Here is a 16,127-nt window from a genome sequence, read left to right on the forward strand (position 1 = left end):
AATGTTTCATGTTTTACATGATCTGTTGAAATATGAAAGAAACTTGGAAAAAAGATATTTATGTTAACTGAGTTTTTCACTGCATCTTCACCTGTGCATATGTGCAAATGAAAAACTGTAGTGTTTCTGGATTGTGGTAGAATGATAATCTTCAGGGTTGTTGGGCTTGACTTAACGTAGTTTAGGGTCCTAGTATGGTTTCCTCTATCCCCTGGGATCTCCTGTGCTGCCCCAGAGCTGTGCCCCATCCCTGCACAAAGCTGCCTCCTGCTTCAGGGTATTGTTCCATCTTGCTCAGCCTTATCTCAACTGGTTACAGTTCTCTGGAGTCCCAGAATAGTCTCTTCCTTCCTTGTTACTTGATCCAGGAGTGGTGTGACCTGGAATGCTGTCACCTCACCACAGTTGCCTGTGCAGGTGCATAAAATGCAACCCCTTCCTCTGCCCCTTGCATAGTTTCTTCAAACACAGAAGTGCAGGACTTCCTGTTTTATTTCTTAAGGGGAGCGCCCATTTGCATGGCTTGTGTAAATCAAATTGGAAGTCCCACACTTACACATCTGAAGAAAAAGTGCCAGCACTACAGTAAGGATGATAGGTTTTTACCTGCTCTTAGTGAGTGGAAAGTGGATTAATGTGGCTTGTGTCTGTGGCAGGCTGGAGGAAGGTGGTGGTGGCAGTAGATTTGGGGTGATGGGCACCTTAAATCTGCCGCCCTTCTCCTCCCCTCCAGTCTGCCACTGATGTACCCTGCATCACCTGGCCTCATGGATGGGTGGCCTCTAACTTGATGCTTTGAACCAGAGGTGCCGCCAAGGTGTTCTACCAGGGTTGCGACCTCCTCATCAAGCTGCAAGATCTTTCCTAGCTGTGAGTCGGGTTGTGTTTACTATGCAGGTCCCTGCTTCTTGTTGTTTTTGTCTCTTTAAAATATCTAAATACGATGCTCCATCTTCTAGAATCTAGACAAAGCTGTCTTGATATTTCAAAGACTGAAGTGCATAGCTGAGGTAGGCCTCTGCCTTTTGAAGAAAGGGGCCATCCTCTGAAGCCTGCAAGGAAGTTCTCCATTGTGTGGCTCAGTAGCCTTTTATGAAAAGCAGCAAGACAATCTGCTTGTGGGTGACAGAAAAGGGCACCCGACCCAAATAAAATAAAATCTGTGTCCCTGGTTAGTTTCACTCTTTGGCAGAAGCTGCTGTCTCGCTCCCTGAACCAGTGCGGGAAGGACAGGAAGCATCAGAAGTGGATGCCAGTCACTGCCAGCATGGCAGAGATGCTGCAGGTGCCCAGAGTCTCAGGATGTGTTCCTGGCTAAAACCAGAAGGGAGGGCTGAGCAATTCCATCATCTGGGGGGGGGGGGGGCTGCAACCCTGAGCACTGTTGGTAGCTGGTGCCACTGGTGTTGGTGTTGGCTGGTGTTCTTTCCAAGGAACCATGTGTACAGAGAAGAGTAGCAAGTGGGGCTGCTGGTGCATATTGGGGTGGGAGACATCTTCAGGAGAGGCCTATTTTGCTGCATTGCCTTTTCAGTGCTAGCACCGGAGACCATAAACATGGCTGAGTTGCACATTAAAAAAATTAATAAGAACTTTATTTTTTTTTTTTAATTCACTGTTCACAGGTTTTGTAGTGCATCAAAAACCTGGAAAATCTCTTTGACCAGAGATGATGGTAGTGGAACAAAATCAATGAGTGCCTCCACCACAAGAAACAAGGCCTCAACTGTGCCCCCTTCAACTCTTTCACAAACGATTGTCAGTTTCCGGCCTGGGCTACTGTGCCCAAATTATGCACATCAGTGTGGCAGCTGCTTATTCAGCAGACACTTGTCCCATTCAAGTGTGGGCTCAGAGCCCGGCTCATCTGCCATCATTTCCTGCTGGCTGGACTGCCCCACCATGGATATTGGCTACAATTGGGATGCTTCAGATTCTACTGATCTTGGCTGTCTTGTGCGAGCTGCTCAAGCGAACTTTTCTTTCCCCACCCCAGTTCCTAGTCTTCAAGTGGGGGTCAGCATCTGACACTTTGATGTGTTCTTCGGTGGATATTAAGCAGGAGCTGAGTGGTACATCAGCTGCACTGCATACAGCAGGTCCCTGGTTGCAGCATCAATGGGTTGGAGGAGCTGAAACCTGGAGAGCTGTTTCCAGTCAGTGTAGACCAGTAATTTCCAACATTTTCATCTCACGACACACTGACAAGGCGCTAAAATTGTCAATGCACATCATCAGTTTTTTAAGGACATATTTTATCATTTAAAAAATAAGTATTAAGATTGCGTTTAAAGTTCAGGAACTAAAATTTTAATCATTGTATTGATATTTCAGTTTCAGTTCTCTGTTTCATCTTGTTCTGCAACAGTTAATTCTGCTGACTTACACACTTAACACAACCGGATCTCTCACCCAGTCCAAGGAAGATACATCAAGTGACAAGAAATAGTCATTAATGTTGAAAATATAGAAAAAACTTTGGACCCAATCCTATCCAACTTTTCAGTGCCAATGCAGCCGCAGTGAAGCCCCTGAGGTCAAGGAACATTTGTTCCCTTACTTCAGGGGCTGCATTGTGGCTTGAGGGGGCCTCTGTGACTGCCCCCTCTGTGCATGCCCTGTTGACATGGTTGCTAGAAACTTGGATAGGATTAGGACAGTGGCTTCCCTGACCTACTGGGCCATTAGTCATGGTTCCCCATTAGGGCTACAATCCTATACATTGTATAGGGTGGTGGGTTTTGTAGGGTGGAGAGCCAGGCTGGTGTAGGGGTTTGGGAAGTAGACCTGGAAGATCCAGGTTCAAATCCCCCCTCAGCCACAAAGCTTCCTGGGTGACCTTGGGCCAATCACTTTCTCTCAGCCTCACCTACCTCACAGGGTTGTTGTGAGGACAAAAAGGAGGGGAGCAGCTATGTACACCGCCCTGAGCTCTTTGGAGGAAGGGTGATATAAAAATGTGAAAAAATATTTTTCATGAGGATTCTGTGGCTCCCCTGGCTGGTTTCTGTGGCTCCCCAGGCAGCCAAAGCTCACAGTTTGGGAACCACTGGATTAGGCCCTTAGTAGAATTAAATCAACAAGATTTTTGTTCAGTCTCCCAGTGTAACTAACTGCTTCCAAAAAGCAAAAGCCACAACCATGCTTCTTTTGGGGTTTGTTTGGTCTGCTTGGCTACCGCTCATGCATCGACCGTGGTTGGTGTATATTAAATAGCCCTACCTCTCCCTGTTTAGACAGGAAGCTTGGCACTACTGAGACACATAGAGTTTCACTTGGGCTTGGAAAGTGCACAGTGAGGCAAGTAACCACACAGGTCAAAACATGCCTGTGTTCTTTTTCTAGGAAGAGTCACAGAATGCTAATATGCTGTTTTGCCAAATCCCAATCCACTGGGCCTTGTAAACCAGTCCAATCAATCAGAGTTCCCAATAAGCCAAGTTACAGTCCAAAGTCAGGTTCCAGGTAGGTCAGCCCAATCCGTCAGGGTATCCAAATCAAAGTCCAAAGCCAAAGTCCAGTCACAATCCACAGTCTGATTCCCAATTCAATAAGCCAAGTTAGTCTCCTCTCCAACCTGCACTCCTCCTATCACCCACCAAACCCTTTCTGCCTCAGGTGCTCCCTATATACCTGAAGGATTTCCTTATGCTCTAGTGGCTGCAGCTGTGCAGCACACCTCCAGCTACCACCTGGGCTTTAATCCTGCATTTACTCAGAGCAAGGGGCACTGTGGACACCACACTCTATCTCCTCAGTAATATCTTCCGCAATTCCAATACATATACCCACTAATAAATGGCCCTCCCCCAAACCCCCTGTGGCATACCTATAGACGTGAGGTATTCAATCTGTGCGTCCTGCCTCCCTAGGGAGGCAGGACTAGCCTCCAGGGGTGTCGCCAGCATCCACAGGCATTTGGGGGAGGCTGCTCTGCTTTGCTCTGCTGCATGTGTTGCCTCCTGACCTGCTGCTTTTCTGCAGCTGTGAACCAGGTGGGTGGGGCAGTGTGAGGCTGGGAGGGCTATGAAACATGCTGGGAGGAGGTGGGAGAGAAGGCTGGCTGGGCAGGCAGAGGTGCCGCATCTCATCATGGAGCTCTCTCCATGTGCAACCTTGCCCCAAGGACTACATTTCCCAGTGTGCCCCTCTCCCTGGGCATCCTGGGCTTGGTCAAGGCTGCTTGGGAAGGAAGGAACCAGCCTGCTCCTTGTGGGGGGGTGTCCAAATGCCCCAGCCGGCATCCCTCCCTCTTGCCTGGGAGAACAGGGGTGGCATCTGCATGTTGGGTATGTGTGTGTGTGAGCAGCCCCCATCTACTTTGAGTTGTAATCTTGCTGGGTGTGGCTGCAATCCTTTTCACACTTTCCTGGGAGTAAACCCCATTGACTCAAATGGGGCTTACTTCTGAGTAGACCTTCATAGGCGTGGGGTCTGTGTCAGCTTAACCCAGGATCCTCACCTTTCTCTTTTTCCTCCCCCTCAAAAAAAGAGAAAAAAAATCACTCTTTGTCTCCAAAAATTGATTAAAAATAAAAAATCCTCATTCCTTTTCAGTCATCCCTTTTTCCTCCTGCCTCTTTTTTTTGGGAGGGGGGGGGTACTCTGTTGGCTGCTATTGTAAAACAGAAGGCACAATCCTAGCTAGGTCTACTCAGAAGTAAGTCCTATTGTGTTCAATGGGACTTACTCCCAGGAAAGGGGTTAGGATTCCAACCAAACAGTCTCTAGGTATCAGTTTGCATCAGTTTACAATTAGCAGATAAACACAAAACAAAGTCTTCCCCTCCTGCAAATTCATCACTTCACCCCCCCCTTTCCAAAACCCTCCAGGTGTGCTGCTAACAAACTCAGGGCACAATCCTAACCAGGTCTACTCAGAAGTAAGTCCTATTTTGTTCAATGGGGCTTACTCTCAGGTAAGTGTGGTTAGGATTGCAGCCTCAGAGTGCTGGCAGCCTTGTTTCTAGTGTATAATTATAACACCTTCATCCCCATTTTGGGGGTAACTGAGGTGAGGTGTTGTAATGGGGAGCCATGGCCAATGGCTACAAGGATCAGGGGAGGCTCAAGCCGGAAAAGTTTGAGAACCACTGCTATAGACCATTTGCGGTATACCAGCATGTCACAGCACAGCGCTTGAAAATTGCTGGTGTAGATGGTACCGAGCTGAATGTGTCAATGGTCTGACTTCCTGTAAGGCTGCTTCTCCTTGCTATTTCACAGAACAGCTCAAAGAAGAATCTAGGAGTTTGAGAAGACTGTAAGTCTTGGTGGGGACAGAAGATGAGGCAGTGCCCCAACTGTGCCCCAAGTTATTGCGGTATTGTGGGGACCCAGGGGTTTGTATTCCTACCTGGGGGATCACGCTAGCCTTGGGGAGGGTCCAGGAGGCGTGCAGCCCCCTTTGTGGGCTTGAAATCACTCTGATCAGGGATCAGAGTGCACTTCTGGGTTTTGATTGAATCCCCGATTGGAGCAATTTCAAGCATTGGGGAGACCCACAGTGGGGGCTGTGGGCCTCCCAGACCCTCCTTGAGGCCAGCATGAACCCAAGAGTGTTTGAGAACCACTGAGTTAAAGTGCTGGACATCGGACTGAAACCTGAGTTCAAATCCCTCTCTAACAATGAGGCTTACTGAGTTTGTCCTGGGCCAGTAATAATTTCTCAGCCTAACCTACCTCTAAGGCTCATTGTGTGGCTGAAAGGGGGCCCTGACCAGATCTGTGGAGGAAAAGCAGGATACAGAAATAAGGGCTTAAAAGTGGTCACCTGAAACAGGGAAGGGTATTTCCAGTTTGGAATATTTGGCATACTTCCACTTAGAAAAAGGATTTGGACTTAAAAACAATGGTGACTGTTTTGTGCTATCCCTGCAGCCAATGTCTTCATTTCTGTGTATGACGGAGCAAACTCTTTCTTTGCAGGCCTGGCTGCAATTCTATGGCTACCTCCCCCAGTCCAGCCGCCAGATGTCCACTCTGCGCTCAGCTCAGATCTTGTCCTCTGCCCTGTCTGAGATGCAGAGTTTTTACGGCATCGCTGTGACAGGCATCCTGGATGAGGAAACCAAAGCGTAAGTTCTTTGCTCAGCAGATGGGGTGGGGGCACTGCCTTCCACCTGCTGTGGCTCAAGGCAGACACTTAAACAGAAGCTTCTATTCATATGGGTCAGCTGGGAGAAGCCCAGGAGGGGGGGCATGAGACAAGGGCCTTGCCAGTTCCCATTCTCCACTCCTCTATTCACTGATTTTGTTCCAGAGGTGTGAAATTCAGGACTGTGATTTTTGCGCACTGAGCTTTGGCAGCACTGAAATTCACTGAAAAATGAAGAGTCTAGGAGGAATTGGCACACTTGGGTCCAATGCAAACCTGCCATTTGCTGGCTGTGAGAGAGCAGCAGTGGCCTAGGCTCTGTCAGCTGGCCAGAAGGTCATCCTTCTGGTGCAGCATTTAGAAGGGAGATGGGAGTTCTAACCCTCCCTTCAAACACCCAGTGGCTGGACTTGGCTCATGGCCATCCCTCAGATTTGTCTATTCACATGAAAATTGTTGCTTGGATTCCTGCATGTAAAATGCAAGTGAGAATTTGAAATCTGAGTTTGAGATCTGGCCAAGGCTTGGGTAGATTTTGGTCTTTGATATCCTGCTTCAGTTTGGGGCTGAGAAGGGTGTTTCTTTTTCTTATGGTTGAAACACCATATATTCCCAGGAAATGAACCAGTGTATCTCTTTGTAGCCTTCCCAAAGTGGGAGAAAAAGTTGTTGGCACGGAAGCCCACGTCTACTAGGCTTCCCATGGAATGGTGTGAAGCTACCTACTGGCTCTGGTAGGTTCTTTGCCAAACTACTCTCTCTGCCAAGTTTCTGCTAACTGGTTGTTGTGTCTGGCAGGTGGATGAAGCGGCCCCGTTGTGGCGTCCCTGACAAGTTTGGCACTCAGCTCAAAGCCAACATGCGACGGAAGCGGTACGCGCTAACTGGGCGGAAGTGGAGCCAAACTCATCTGACCTTTAGGTACGTGCTACTATCCAGGTTGAGAGAGGTCTTGTCCTTTCAATGCTGAAAATAGCACAATCCTATACCCCCCACCAATGATGCAGGTGCACCAAAAAAGGTGGGGGTGGGAGGGAGGCAGATTGGGAGGCTTGGGAGAGATATGGGTACGTGTTTCCCCTTACCTCCCTATAAGCCTCCCACTCGCCGATGTGTCTTCTAGAACCTGCACCAACTCTTTAAAAGCACCTCTTGCCAACAGCAAGAATGGCTTTTAAACAGAATGGCTACCAGTGGAGTGGTGCACAATCCGTTGGCAGCTATTTTATGACAGCAGAAATGTCTTCCTCTGTCATAATAGGTTCCACATAGCAGCTCAGTCCTGCATAGGATGGGGCTATTAGATTGAACCTCTATAGGAAAAAGCCTACTTCACCAGATGTGCAACATGTCCCAAGGAGGAAGGGGTTGGCAGCAGTGACATGTAAGGGCCCATTTAGGTTGTGAGACAGATTTTTTTTCAAACCACTTGAACAAGGTGAGCTCCAAAGAGAAGGTGCACAGGTGCATGTCCTGCTGGCCACAGAGTGAAACACCCAGGCCAGCAGAATCATCATCTGCATTGCTGGAGCATCCTGGCTTGATGACTAGTGCTGAAGAAGGACCAGGTACTGCTGTGCAACAGGTAGTTCCCACTCTTTAGCTTTTCTGCTGCCTCCAATGTCCAGAAGCTATTTCAGATTTGCACCTTGGATACAGAAGCGCTAGGAGCTAAAAGGCAGGTGGCCTTGTTTCTGGGATGGGGAGCTTGTACAAGCATGCCTATCTCTCCCCCACCCACCGGTACCAATAACTTCACTCTGCTCTTCCTCCCTTTTGCCTCCAGCATCCAGAACTACACAGAGAAGCTGGGGCGCTACCACTCCGACAATGCCATCCGCCGAGCATTCCGGGTGTGGGGACAGGCGACCCCACTTGTCTTCCAGGAGATTTCCTATGATGAAATCCGGCAGAAGAGGAGGAAGGAGGCTGACATCATGGTGCTCTTTGCCTCTGGATTCCACGGGGACAGCTCCCCCTTTGATGGTGCTGGGGGCTTTCTGGCACACGCATACTTCCCAGGCGCTGGTATGGGCGGGGATACTCACTTTGACCTGGATGAGCCTTGGACACTTGAGAATGCAGATGTGTCTGGTAAGCAAGGGGGCATATGTGCTTCCCTGGGCTGTCTTACATTGTGCAAAGGCAACCTGTGTTGTGTCAGTCTGGAAAGCCAGGCAGTTCCCCTGAGCCCTACTGCAGGGCTCAGCATTTGTGGGGTCAACAGGTTTCAACTCAGATTGATGGGCAGACCTAGTTTTATTTTTATCTTTTGGTTTGGAGGGAGCAGGGACAGTGCTTTGCAAGGTCTGCCTTAGTTCTGTGGTTTGAGCCAACTGGCTTTTACAGAATAGAGTGGGCACTACTGATTCCTGAATGACTGAATGGGGCAGACCTTGAGGCACCTTGTGTCCTTGTCTCTTGCCCACAGGGAACAACCTCTTCCTGGTGGCTGTCCATGAACTGGGCCACTCCTTGGGCCTAGAGCATTCCAGCAACCCCAGTGCCATTATGGCTCCTTTCTACCAGTGGATGGACACAGAGAACTTCCAGCTGCCAGACGATGACCTTCGGGGCATCCAGCAACTGTACGGTGAGCTCCAGCTGCGTGAGATGTTTGCACTGTGTGTGTTGAGGGCTTTGAGAGACGGGGACTGGCTGGCACAGCTGTCAGATGCATGACTACCTTAGAGACAGGGTTGTTCAGCCTCAGGGTCACTAGCATAGCCAAGTGTATCTATTAATGGGGGGCAGCAAAACACTTGTTGCACCAATAATAGGTCTGTACTTGACTCTCTTCTGCGCAGAAGCAAAGTACTCGTATATAGAAAAGAGAAACTCCAGAACAGTTCACTACGTCAGGGGTCTTCAAATCCTGGCCCAGGGGCCAGATGCGGCTCACGGCGAGCCACTATCTGGCCCGCGGCCAGTCTCTTGTCCCCTGAAAACCTCTGGCCCACTTGGCCAAACATGACTGGAACTATGCTCTGGTTGCGTCTGGAGGGTGTTCAAGGGCCATAGAGGTTGAATGAATGATCCCATTCATTCATTTATTCACTCATCTAAGTTCCATCTCTAATTTATTTAAATAAATTTTATATTTAATTTTTTTTTCCAGCCCTGAACACGGTGCCAGATATTTGATATTTGCCCTCTGGCCAAAAAGTTTGGAGACTCCTGCACTAGGTGATAAGCAGCTTGTTTTGAACAGTACCAAGAACTTGGCAAGGAAGCACTTGTAAAGTTTATTGTGGGACTGAGTTTGTGAGGGTCTCTTTGACCCCAAACTTTCACACAGCCTCAGCAAGCTACTCAGGGCCAAATCCTATCCAACTTTCCAGCCCTGGTATAGCAGTGTCAATGGGGTGTGTGCTAAAACCTGTGGTGGGAGGGTAGTTACAGAGCCATCCGAAATGTAAGGGAATATTTGTTCCTTTGCCTTGGGGCTGCATTGCAGTTGTACTGGCACTGGAAAGTTTGATAGGATTGGGCCCTCACTTCTCTAGGGAGGAACTGAAATCTCCTTTGGCAACAGTCTGTTCTTCCGAGAGGCCCTCCTTGTGTTGTGGGACAACTGCTGCTGGAATAGTCCTGCCTTGGACCTGAGGGAAATGCCTCTTCATGGCTGGTTTACATTCACAGCAGCCTCATAGCTAATATTTGGCAGGAGATGTTTGTCTTGCAGCTTCTCTACTGACCATTTTCTCTCTTTCTTAGGTACACCAGGGGGGCAACCTCAACCTACTAAATCCCTCCCTACTGTGGTGCCAAGAAAACCCGATCACAGGCCCCCCAGGCCAGCACCTCCTGGCAAGCCTGACCGGCCCCCAAGGCCAGGCAACCCTGACCAGTACAAGCCCAACATCTGCGACGGGGACTTTGATACTGTGACAGTGCTGAGGGGGGAGATGTTTGTGTTCAAGGTACCCTGCATCCCATACCTGTTGCATCTCTGTAAAATTAGCCGGAATTCTGGCTTCTGAAATGGGGTGTTCTAGTAAGCTGGTTGCAACAATGGGGGAAGTCAAGAATGAGCGTACCCTGTATTCCAAAGGGAGAAAGCGTGCGAAATGGTCAGCTTCTGGAAAAGAGGGCCTGGACTGAACATGTGGTCTGCATGTGGGGCTGCTGTGTTTGGTGCGGAGCTGTTACCTGAGAGCCTGGAACAGACACAGACTTTCCTTCCATCACCTGGCCAAAGCACCCCCAGTTTCTGAACAGCCTGTGTCAGGTCGCTGCTGAAATAGGCAAATGGAGAGTTCACATTTTTCAGTCCTAGAATTTGGGCTCTTTTGGGCCCAACCTGTCCTTGACTCACTGCTTAGTCCATTCAACTCTCCTGCAATGAGCTTCTCCCCTGGAGCCCAGCAGGAGACTGCAAAAGAAAACAGACCCCAAGTTAGGAGACAAGCGTGCGACCCAAATCGTGTGCGTGACACACCTTTTTACTGTGTTAATTCTACCCTCCTTGCAAAATTGAAATGTTCTGAGCATTTTGCAAGTCTGTGTGGAATTCTAGGCTTGTTCTTGCTCCTGTCTGGGTGGGATGGATCTAGCGCGGGGTCAACGGCCACTAGCGAGGGAGAGGGTGCAGGATGGTTCTTGCTTGCGGTGCTGGCAGAGCCTGACCCCCTTCTGTGAGACGGAAAGAACTGACCTGAGCTTTCGTTCTCAAGGGCCGCTGGTTCTGGCGGGTTCGTCATAACCGCGTGCTGGACAATTACCCTATGCCAGTCGGGCACTTCTGGAGGGGTCTTCCCGGAAATATCGATGCTTCCTATGAGAGGCAAGATGGGAGATTTGCATTCTTCAAAGGTGAGGGACTTTGGGGAAGGGTCAGAAATACTCCGTGTGAAGGACCAAGGTGATGTCCAATTGAGCTGTGCTTGGACAAAGTTTAAAAAAGCCAAAGGTGTCTCTTCCTCCCTGCCGTGCTTAGCATTTGTGTAGCACTTCTGAGTGTGCAAAGTGCCCTATAAGGGGATATCTTGATGTAGTCCTTAGAATGGCCACGTAGGGTATTTATGTATTTAGTTATTACGCAGCGCACGCCTGTATAAATCTTCTGAACAATCACTCGCTTAACAACCGACCAGATATACAATGGTGGTCAAAGCACAATGAAGATGCTCTTAATGAGGCAATCGCACCTTCCATAGTCTGCAGCAGAGTGGCTGTTTACACAACAGAGAGGCTCTTAATACAAGGAATCTGCAAAGAAGAGGCAATCTAGCCAGTAGCCTGTGCAGCCAGCTAGTGTCTGACAGGGAGTGTCGGTTTACACAACAAAGGCAATAGATTGGGCTGAATGTTCACTTAATGACCTCATCGCATAACGACAGGGATCAGAGAACATATCCCCATCATTAAGTGGCGCACACCTGTATACTGCTTTTCCCAGACCTCAAAGCAGTATATAACTATAAAACAATTAAAAACATAGGAGTACAGTAAAATAAGAAAGAATTAAAAAACAAACAGTACAGGGTAGATTAAAAACAATTTAAATACAGTCGTATCCCTCTGTTGCAACAGGAGGGATACAGGGGGTTTAAGCTAGGAGGGAATGCCTTTGCTACTACCCAGTAAAAATTTAAGGCAGAAGAGAGATTCATACTTGCTCATAGCTCCATTTCTTCAACTCCTAGTTCTGCCTGAGAGGAAAGGCAGATTCCAGGTGGATTCTCCCCTTGTCCTTGACTCCGGGGCCTGCAGTACAAAAGCAGGAGGGGAGTCACATTGGCAAATAGTCCCAGAAAGGATTGGCTGGTCTCTTACCAAGGTGTGTGGAACTGAAAGCCAACATAAAGGGGGTCTTAGTGAGGCAGACCAAAGCTGTTTGGCCTGACCCAATCCAGGTGCCTTTTGCAAGCAGGCAAGGAAGCTCCCTTTACATCATTCTGAGCATGTGTCATTTTTTTGTTCTTTGTGATGATTATTTGTTGTGTGAGACATCCTGGACAGTTTATTTGATAGGTGGAATTGAAATGGGGTAAACAAGTAAAAGCCAGTGAATTATCACCCAGAGCGGAACACACTTGCCAGTGCCTGGGGCGGTGACATAACATGACATTGTGACATTGCTTCTGCAGCAGCTTTGCCTCCTGAACTTTCTCCTGTGGAGACTCCCCTTTGAAGGAGAAGGAACTGGAAGTATGAAACCATCAGCTCCTCCTCCATAACTAGGGTGGAACCTATGGGGTAGTCATGCACCCCCTTTGGTGCAGTGCCCGGGGCCCCTCAGGCTCCACCCTAGTTACACCTCTGCTCCCACCCACAGCGTGGGAGCCAGCAGCCCTCAGTCGTGCCCCATCACCTGGCTATTGAGGTTAGGTGGGGTGGGCAGTGGCAAGGCTGGATGGATGATGGGATGGGCTCCTGGCACAGCAAGGCATGGGGAGTGCAAGCAGTACTTGTGCGAGCCTGGCAAAGTCTTGACCTGACTTCCCCTGGTATGTTTTTTTTTTTCCAGGGGATCAATACTGGCTGTTTCGTGAGGCAAACCTGGAGCCAGGTTATCCGCAGCCCCTGACCAGCTACGGGGTGGGTATCCCTTATGACAAAGTGGACGCTGCCATCTGGTGGGAGCCCACTGGGCATACCTTCTTCTTCAGAGGGGACAGGTAGGTCAGTGGCATGCAGAAAGGAGTCGAAACACGGAATGGCTGGCAGACCCTGAGATCTCTCAGCCTAGGTGGCTGAATCTGCAAAGCTCCACCCTCCCCCCCGCTCAGGCATGATGTTTCTGTGCCCTCCTTCACTATATTATTATCATTATCATTATTATTAACTTTATTTCTACCCCGCCTTTCTCCCCGAAGGGACCCAAGGCGGCTTACAACAATGGTTAAAAACATAAATTAAAAACATAATTTAAAATACAAGATAAAACATATTTGCAAAGCACATCTTTAAAACAGCAGTCAGATAAAAGTGTAAAAGAGCACAGAGCAGCAGTTTATAAAAGGATCCAGGCCTATAACCAGGTGTTAAAAAGGAATTAAAAGATGTTTAAACATGATGTCAAAAAGGCCGGGAACTCAGAAGGCTTGTCTAAACAGAAGAGTCTTCAGGCCTCGCCGGAAAGTTTCAAGAGAGGGAGTAGTTCGTAAGTCAAGGGGGAGGGAATTCCATAGCTTTGGTGCCACTACTGAGAAGGCCCTATTTCTTACTGCCACCCCACGTACCTCCCTGGGTGGCACTTGTAAAAAGGCCTTCTCTGATGACCTAAGAGGATGAGCCCTAATCACTATATACTTCCCTAATCAGGGCCCAATCCTATCCAACTTTCCAGCACCGGTGTAGCCAAAACGCAACCCCGAGGTAAAAGAACAAATGTTCCCATACCTTGAGGAGGCCTAACTGAATGTCTCCTCACTGCAGGATGGAGCACACCCCCCATTGGCAGTGCTGCACCAGCACTGAAAAATTGAATAGGATTTGGTCCTTGCATAGCTCCTGCCCATAACTTACCCATGCTTTGCTCCTACTGTTATCCCTCTCTCTGCAACAAACGCAATTCTTCAAAAATTAAAGTAGGGAATTGACAAGAGGTGGGTCTTGGACAAGAAGGGCTTGTTTTTTGCTACTTTTATTGTTCTTTGTTGTATTTTTGGTAATTTTAATGCTAGCCACCTTGATCACCTACCTAACAGGAGGGGAAGGCACTTTTACAATAAACGTCAGAGAGATCTGAAAGCCCACTGTGAGTGCCTGGAGGCTTCTGAACAGGCAGACCCCTGCTTAGAGGCTACTGTATGAACTGGAACAAAGGGAGTCCATAGCAGATGAGCACAGAGAAAAGGGGGGAGCCCTCTGTGCATTTTTATGTCTCTGAGCGGTATCTGGTGTAGTTCTGTGTCTGAAGCTAAGCAGGTCCAAGCATGGCAAGCACACGGGTGAGAGATCAACTGGCAGTGGAGCTGGGGAGAGTGGCAAGGATAAAAGCAGCCTCATTTCTGTTGATAGCCACACCAATTGTGTCCTGAGCCTCTCTCGGCACTCCCTCCAGAACCAGCCCACCTCTGAATGCCAGTGATGGGAGGGGGCAGCATTGCCTTCATGTAGTGTTTGGGGGCTTTCTGGGGGTGTCTGGCAGGGCTGTTCTTACACAGTCTGAGGCAGCTGTCTGCATGTGTTTCCTGTTCTGCCCTGCTTAACCCTTGGTGCTTTCAAGAGGGTTTACTCTCACGTAGATACTGGCGTTTTAATGAGGAGAGCCATACCGTGGATCCAGGCTACCCGAGGAAAATTGGCGTGTGGGCTGGAGTCCCTCCTGCCCCCAAAGGAGTCTTCCTGAGCCCTGATGCAAGTAAGTAGGGAACACATATGTAACACATATGTAAACTCTCCACAAGACCAGCAAGAAGGAATTTGAGGAACAGACTGCTAAAAACTTATGCAAGAATGAGCACAGAGAGGGAGGGAGTAGAGCCCTTAGGTGTGTAAAAGAGAGACAGGGAATAAAAGCACATTCTTCCTTCTTATTGTGGATGGAGCTGCTGTGTTTTCTGAGGGGTCTGAAGAGCTCTTGTCAAGCAAAAAGCCATAAAAAGACAGCTTCAGAACTAAATGAAACACTTTCAGTCACTGGGGGAGGATGGTCTTCCCCTGGAAGCTCTTACAAAACCCACCTGTGAAATGGTTGATCTTGGAACACAAATATGACACTAGCATTGTCTGTGCTACTGGCTGCCACTCTCAAGGGTCTTGTGAAGGGAAGTGCCTCACTGAACCTGAAACTCACTGCCTGAAAAGTAGGCCCTCTTCCACTGAGCCAGGGTCCCTCCCCTACTGGTGGGCAGCCAGTGTAACACCAGCACTTAAAGGGGATTCAGGGGGTTTCAAGGAGCCCAGTGCCTGTCCCACGAAAGTCGGGGGAAAGTGTGATGAAGGCTTGAGTTGTCAAGATTGCAGACTACAGGCCCACGAGAGAATAACAATTTTCACTCTGGAGTAACTGGTGCTCCCCCATCTGAATAGATATCAGGGTTATTTCATGTCTTGTAAATTACACAGGCCAACCCACATTTTGTTGCTTTAAATATTAGGCCTATTCCTGGGTATATTTGGGTTTCTGATTCCAAAAATGGCATCAATTTTTTCCCCTATCACATCTAGTTTTGGAGATATGACATAGTGAATGGTTCAAGCGGCTTCCTCGTGATCGAGTCTACACCATCGCTTCCACACAAGGAAGCTGACGGAACCATTCACTAATGTGGCTGGGCCTTATCTCTGAAACTAGAAATGACAGGGCAAAACTGATGCCGTTTTTGGAACTGGAGCCCCAAATTCATATAAAACCACCATAAATTTGGGGGGAAAAAAAGTTTTCCTGACCCTCCATTTTGCAGGCCTGTGATATCTGGAATCCGAATTGAGCAGTGACATAGCCAAGATTGTGTCTAACACCAAGTCATTCAGGATGATGAAGGAGTCTGACAAGCTTTGCCCATCTTCAACATATGGTGCAAAGATGCCACACATAAAATTATCAGGATCCGACTGTTGTTGCAGTCTCTTCTGCATGCTTTTGGCTGCCGTTTGTGGGACAGCTCAAAATGCCCAGCTCATTTCCAGCTGCCCTCCTTCGGGTCCAACCCAGTCACAGCAAAGATTGCAGCAAGAGAATGCCACCCTCACCATAATTCACAGCATACGCAGCCAGGAAAACAGCAATAGACTAACTGTTTCAATCACACTAGCAAGAGCAGGAGAAAATTAAATATGTGATAGGCTGGAAGAGGGCAAACAAGCTGAAATTAAATCCAGACAAAATGGAGAAAAGCCAGGCCAAGGGGGCCCCGCTAGCCCAATGTTCTGTTTCCCACCATGGCCCACCAGCAGCTGCAATGGGGAAACCAACAGGAGGGAGAGAAAGGCAGCCTTCTTTCCCACCATCGCTCCCTGGCAAGCAGTATTCAGAGGCCAAATCTATTGCCTGAAAGAAAACAGTGCAGGGCTACCCACTACACAAGAGACATTTCATAAGATTGGTGCCACCACCAACAAACCCCCACTCTAGTAG

At 48.6% G+C, this 16,127-nt stretch overlaps 1 protein-coding gene across 1 annotated transcript in view; it reads left to right on the plus strand.

The window, feature by feature from the left end:
- Window positions 1-16,127, plus strand: part of MMP15 (matrix metallopeptidase 15) — a 28,104-nt gene that overhangs the window by 2,520 nt on the left and 9,457 nt on the right. The window contains exons 2-9 of the mRNA XM_066636889.1: window positions 5,929-6,077; window positions 6,896-7,018; window positions 7,884-8,191; window positions 8,529-8,690; window positions 9,815-10,020; window positions 10,774-10,912; window positions 12,570-12,720; window positions 14,293-14,408. Coding sequence (XP_066492986.1) covers window positions 5,929-6,077; window positions 6,896-7,018; window positions 7,884-8,191; window positions 8,529-8,690; window positions 9,815-10,020; window positions 10,774-10,912; window positions 12,570-12,720; window positions 14,293-14,408 — 1,354 coding nt within the window. The remainder of the gene's footprint in view (window positions 1-5,928; window positions 6,078-6,895; window positions 7,019-7,883; window positions 8,192-8,528; window positions 8,691-9,814; window positions 10,021-10,773; window positions 10,913-12,569; window positions 12,721-14,292; window positions 14,409-16,127) is intronic.

Source organism: Tiliqua scincoides, chromosome 9, assembly GCF_035046505.1.
Source record: "Tiliqua scincoides isolate rTilSci1 chromosome 9, rTilSci1.hap2, whole genome shotgun sequence".
Taxonomy (NCBI): Eukaryota; Metazoa; Chordata; class Lepidosauria; order Squamata; family Scincidae; genus Tiliqua; species Tiliqua scincoides.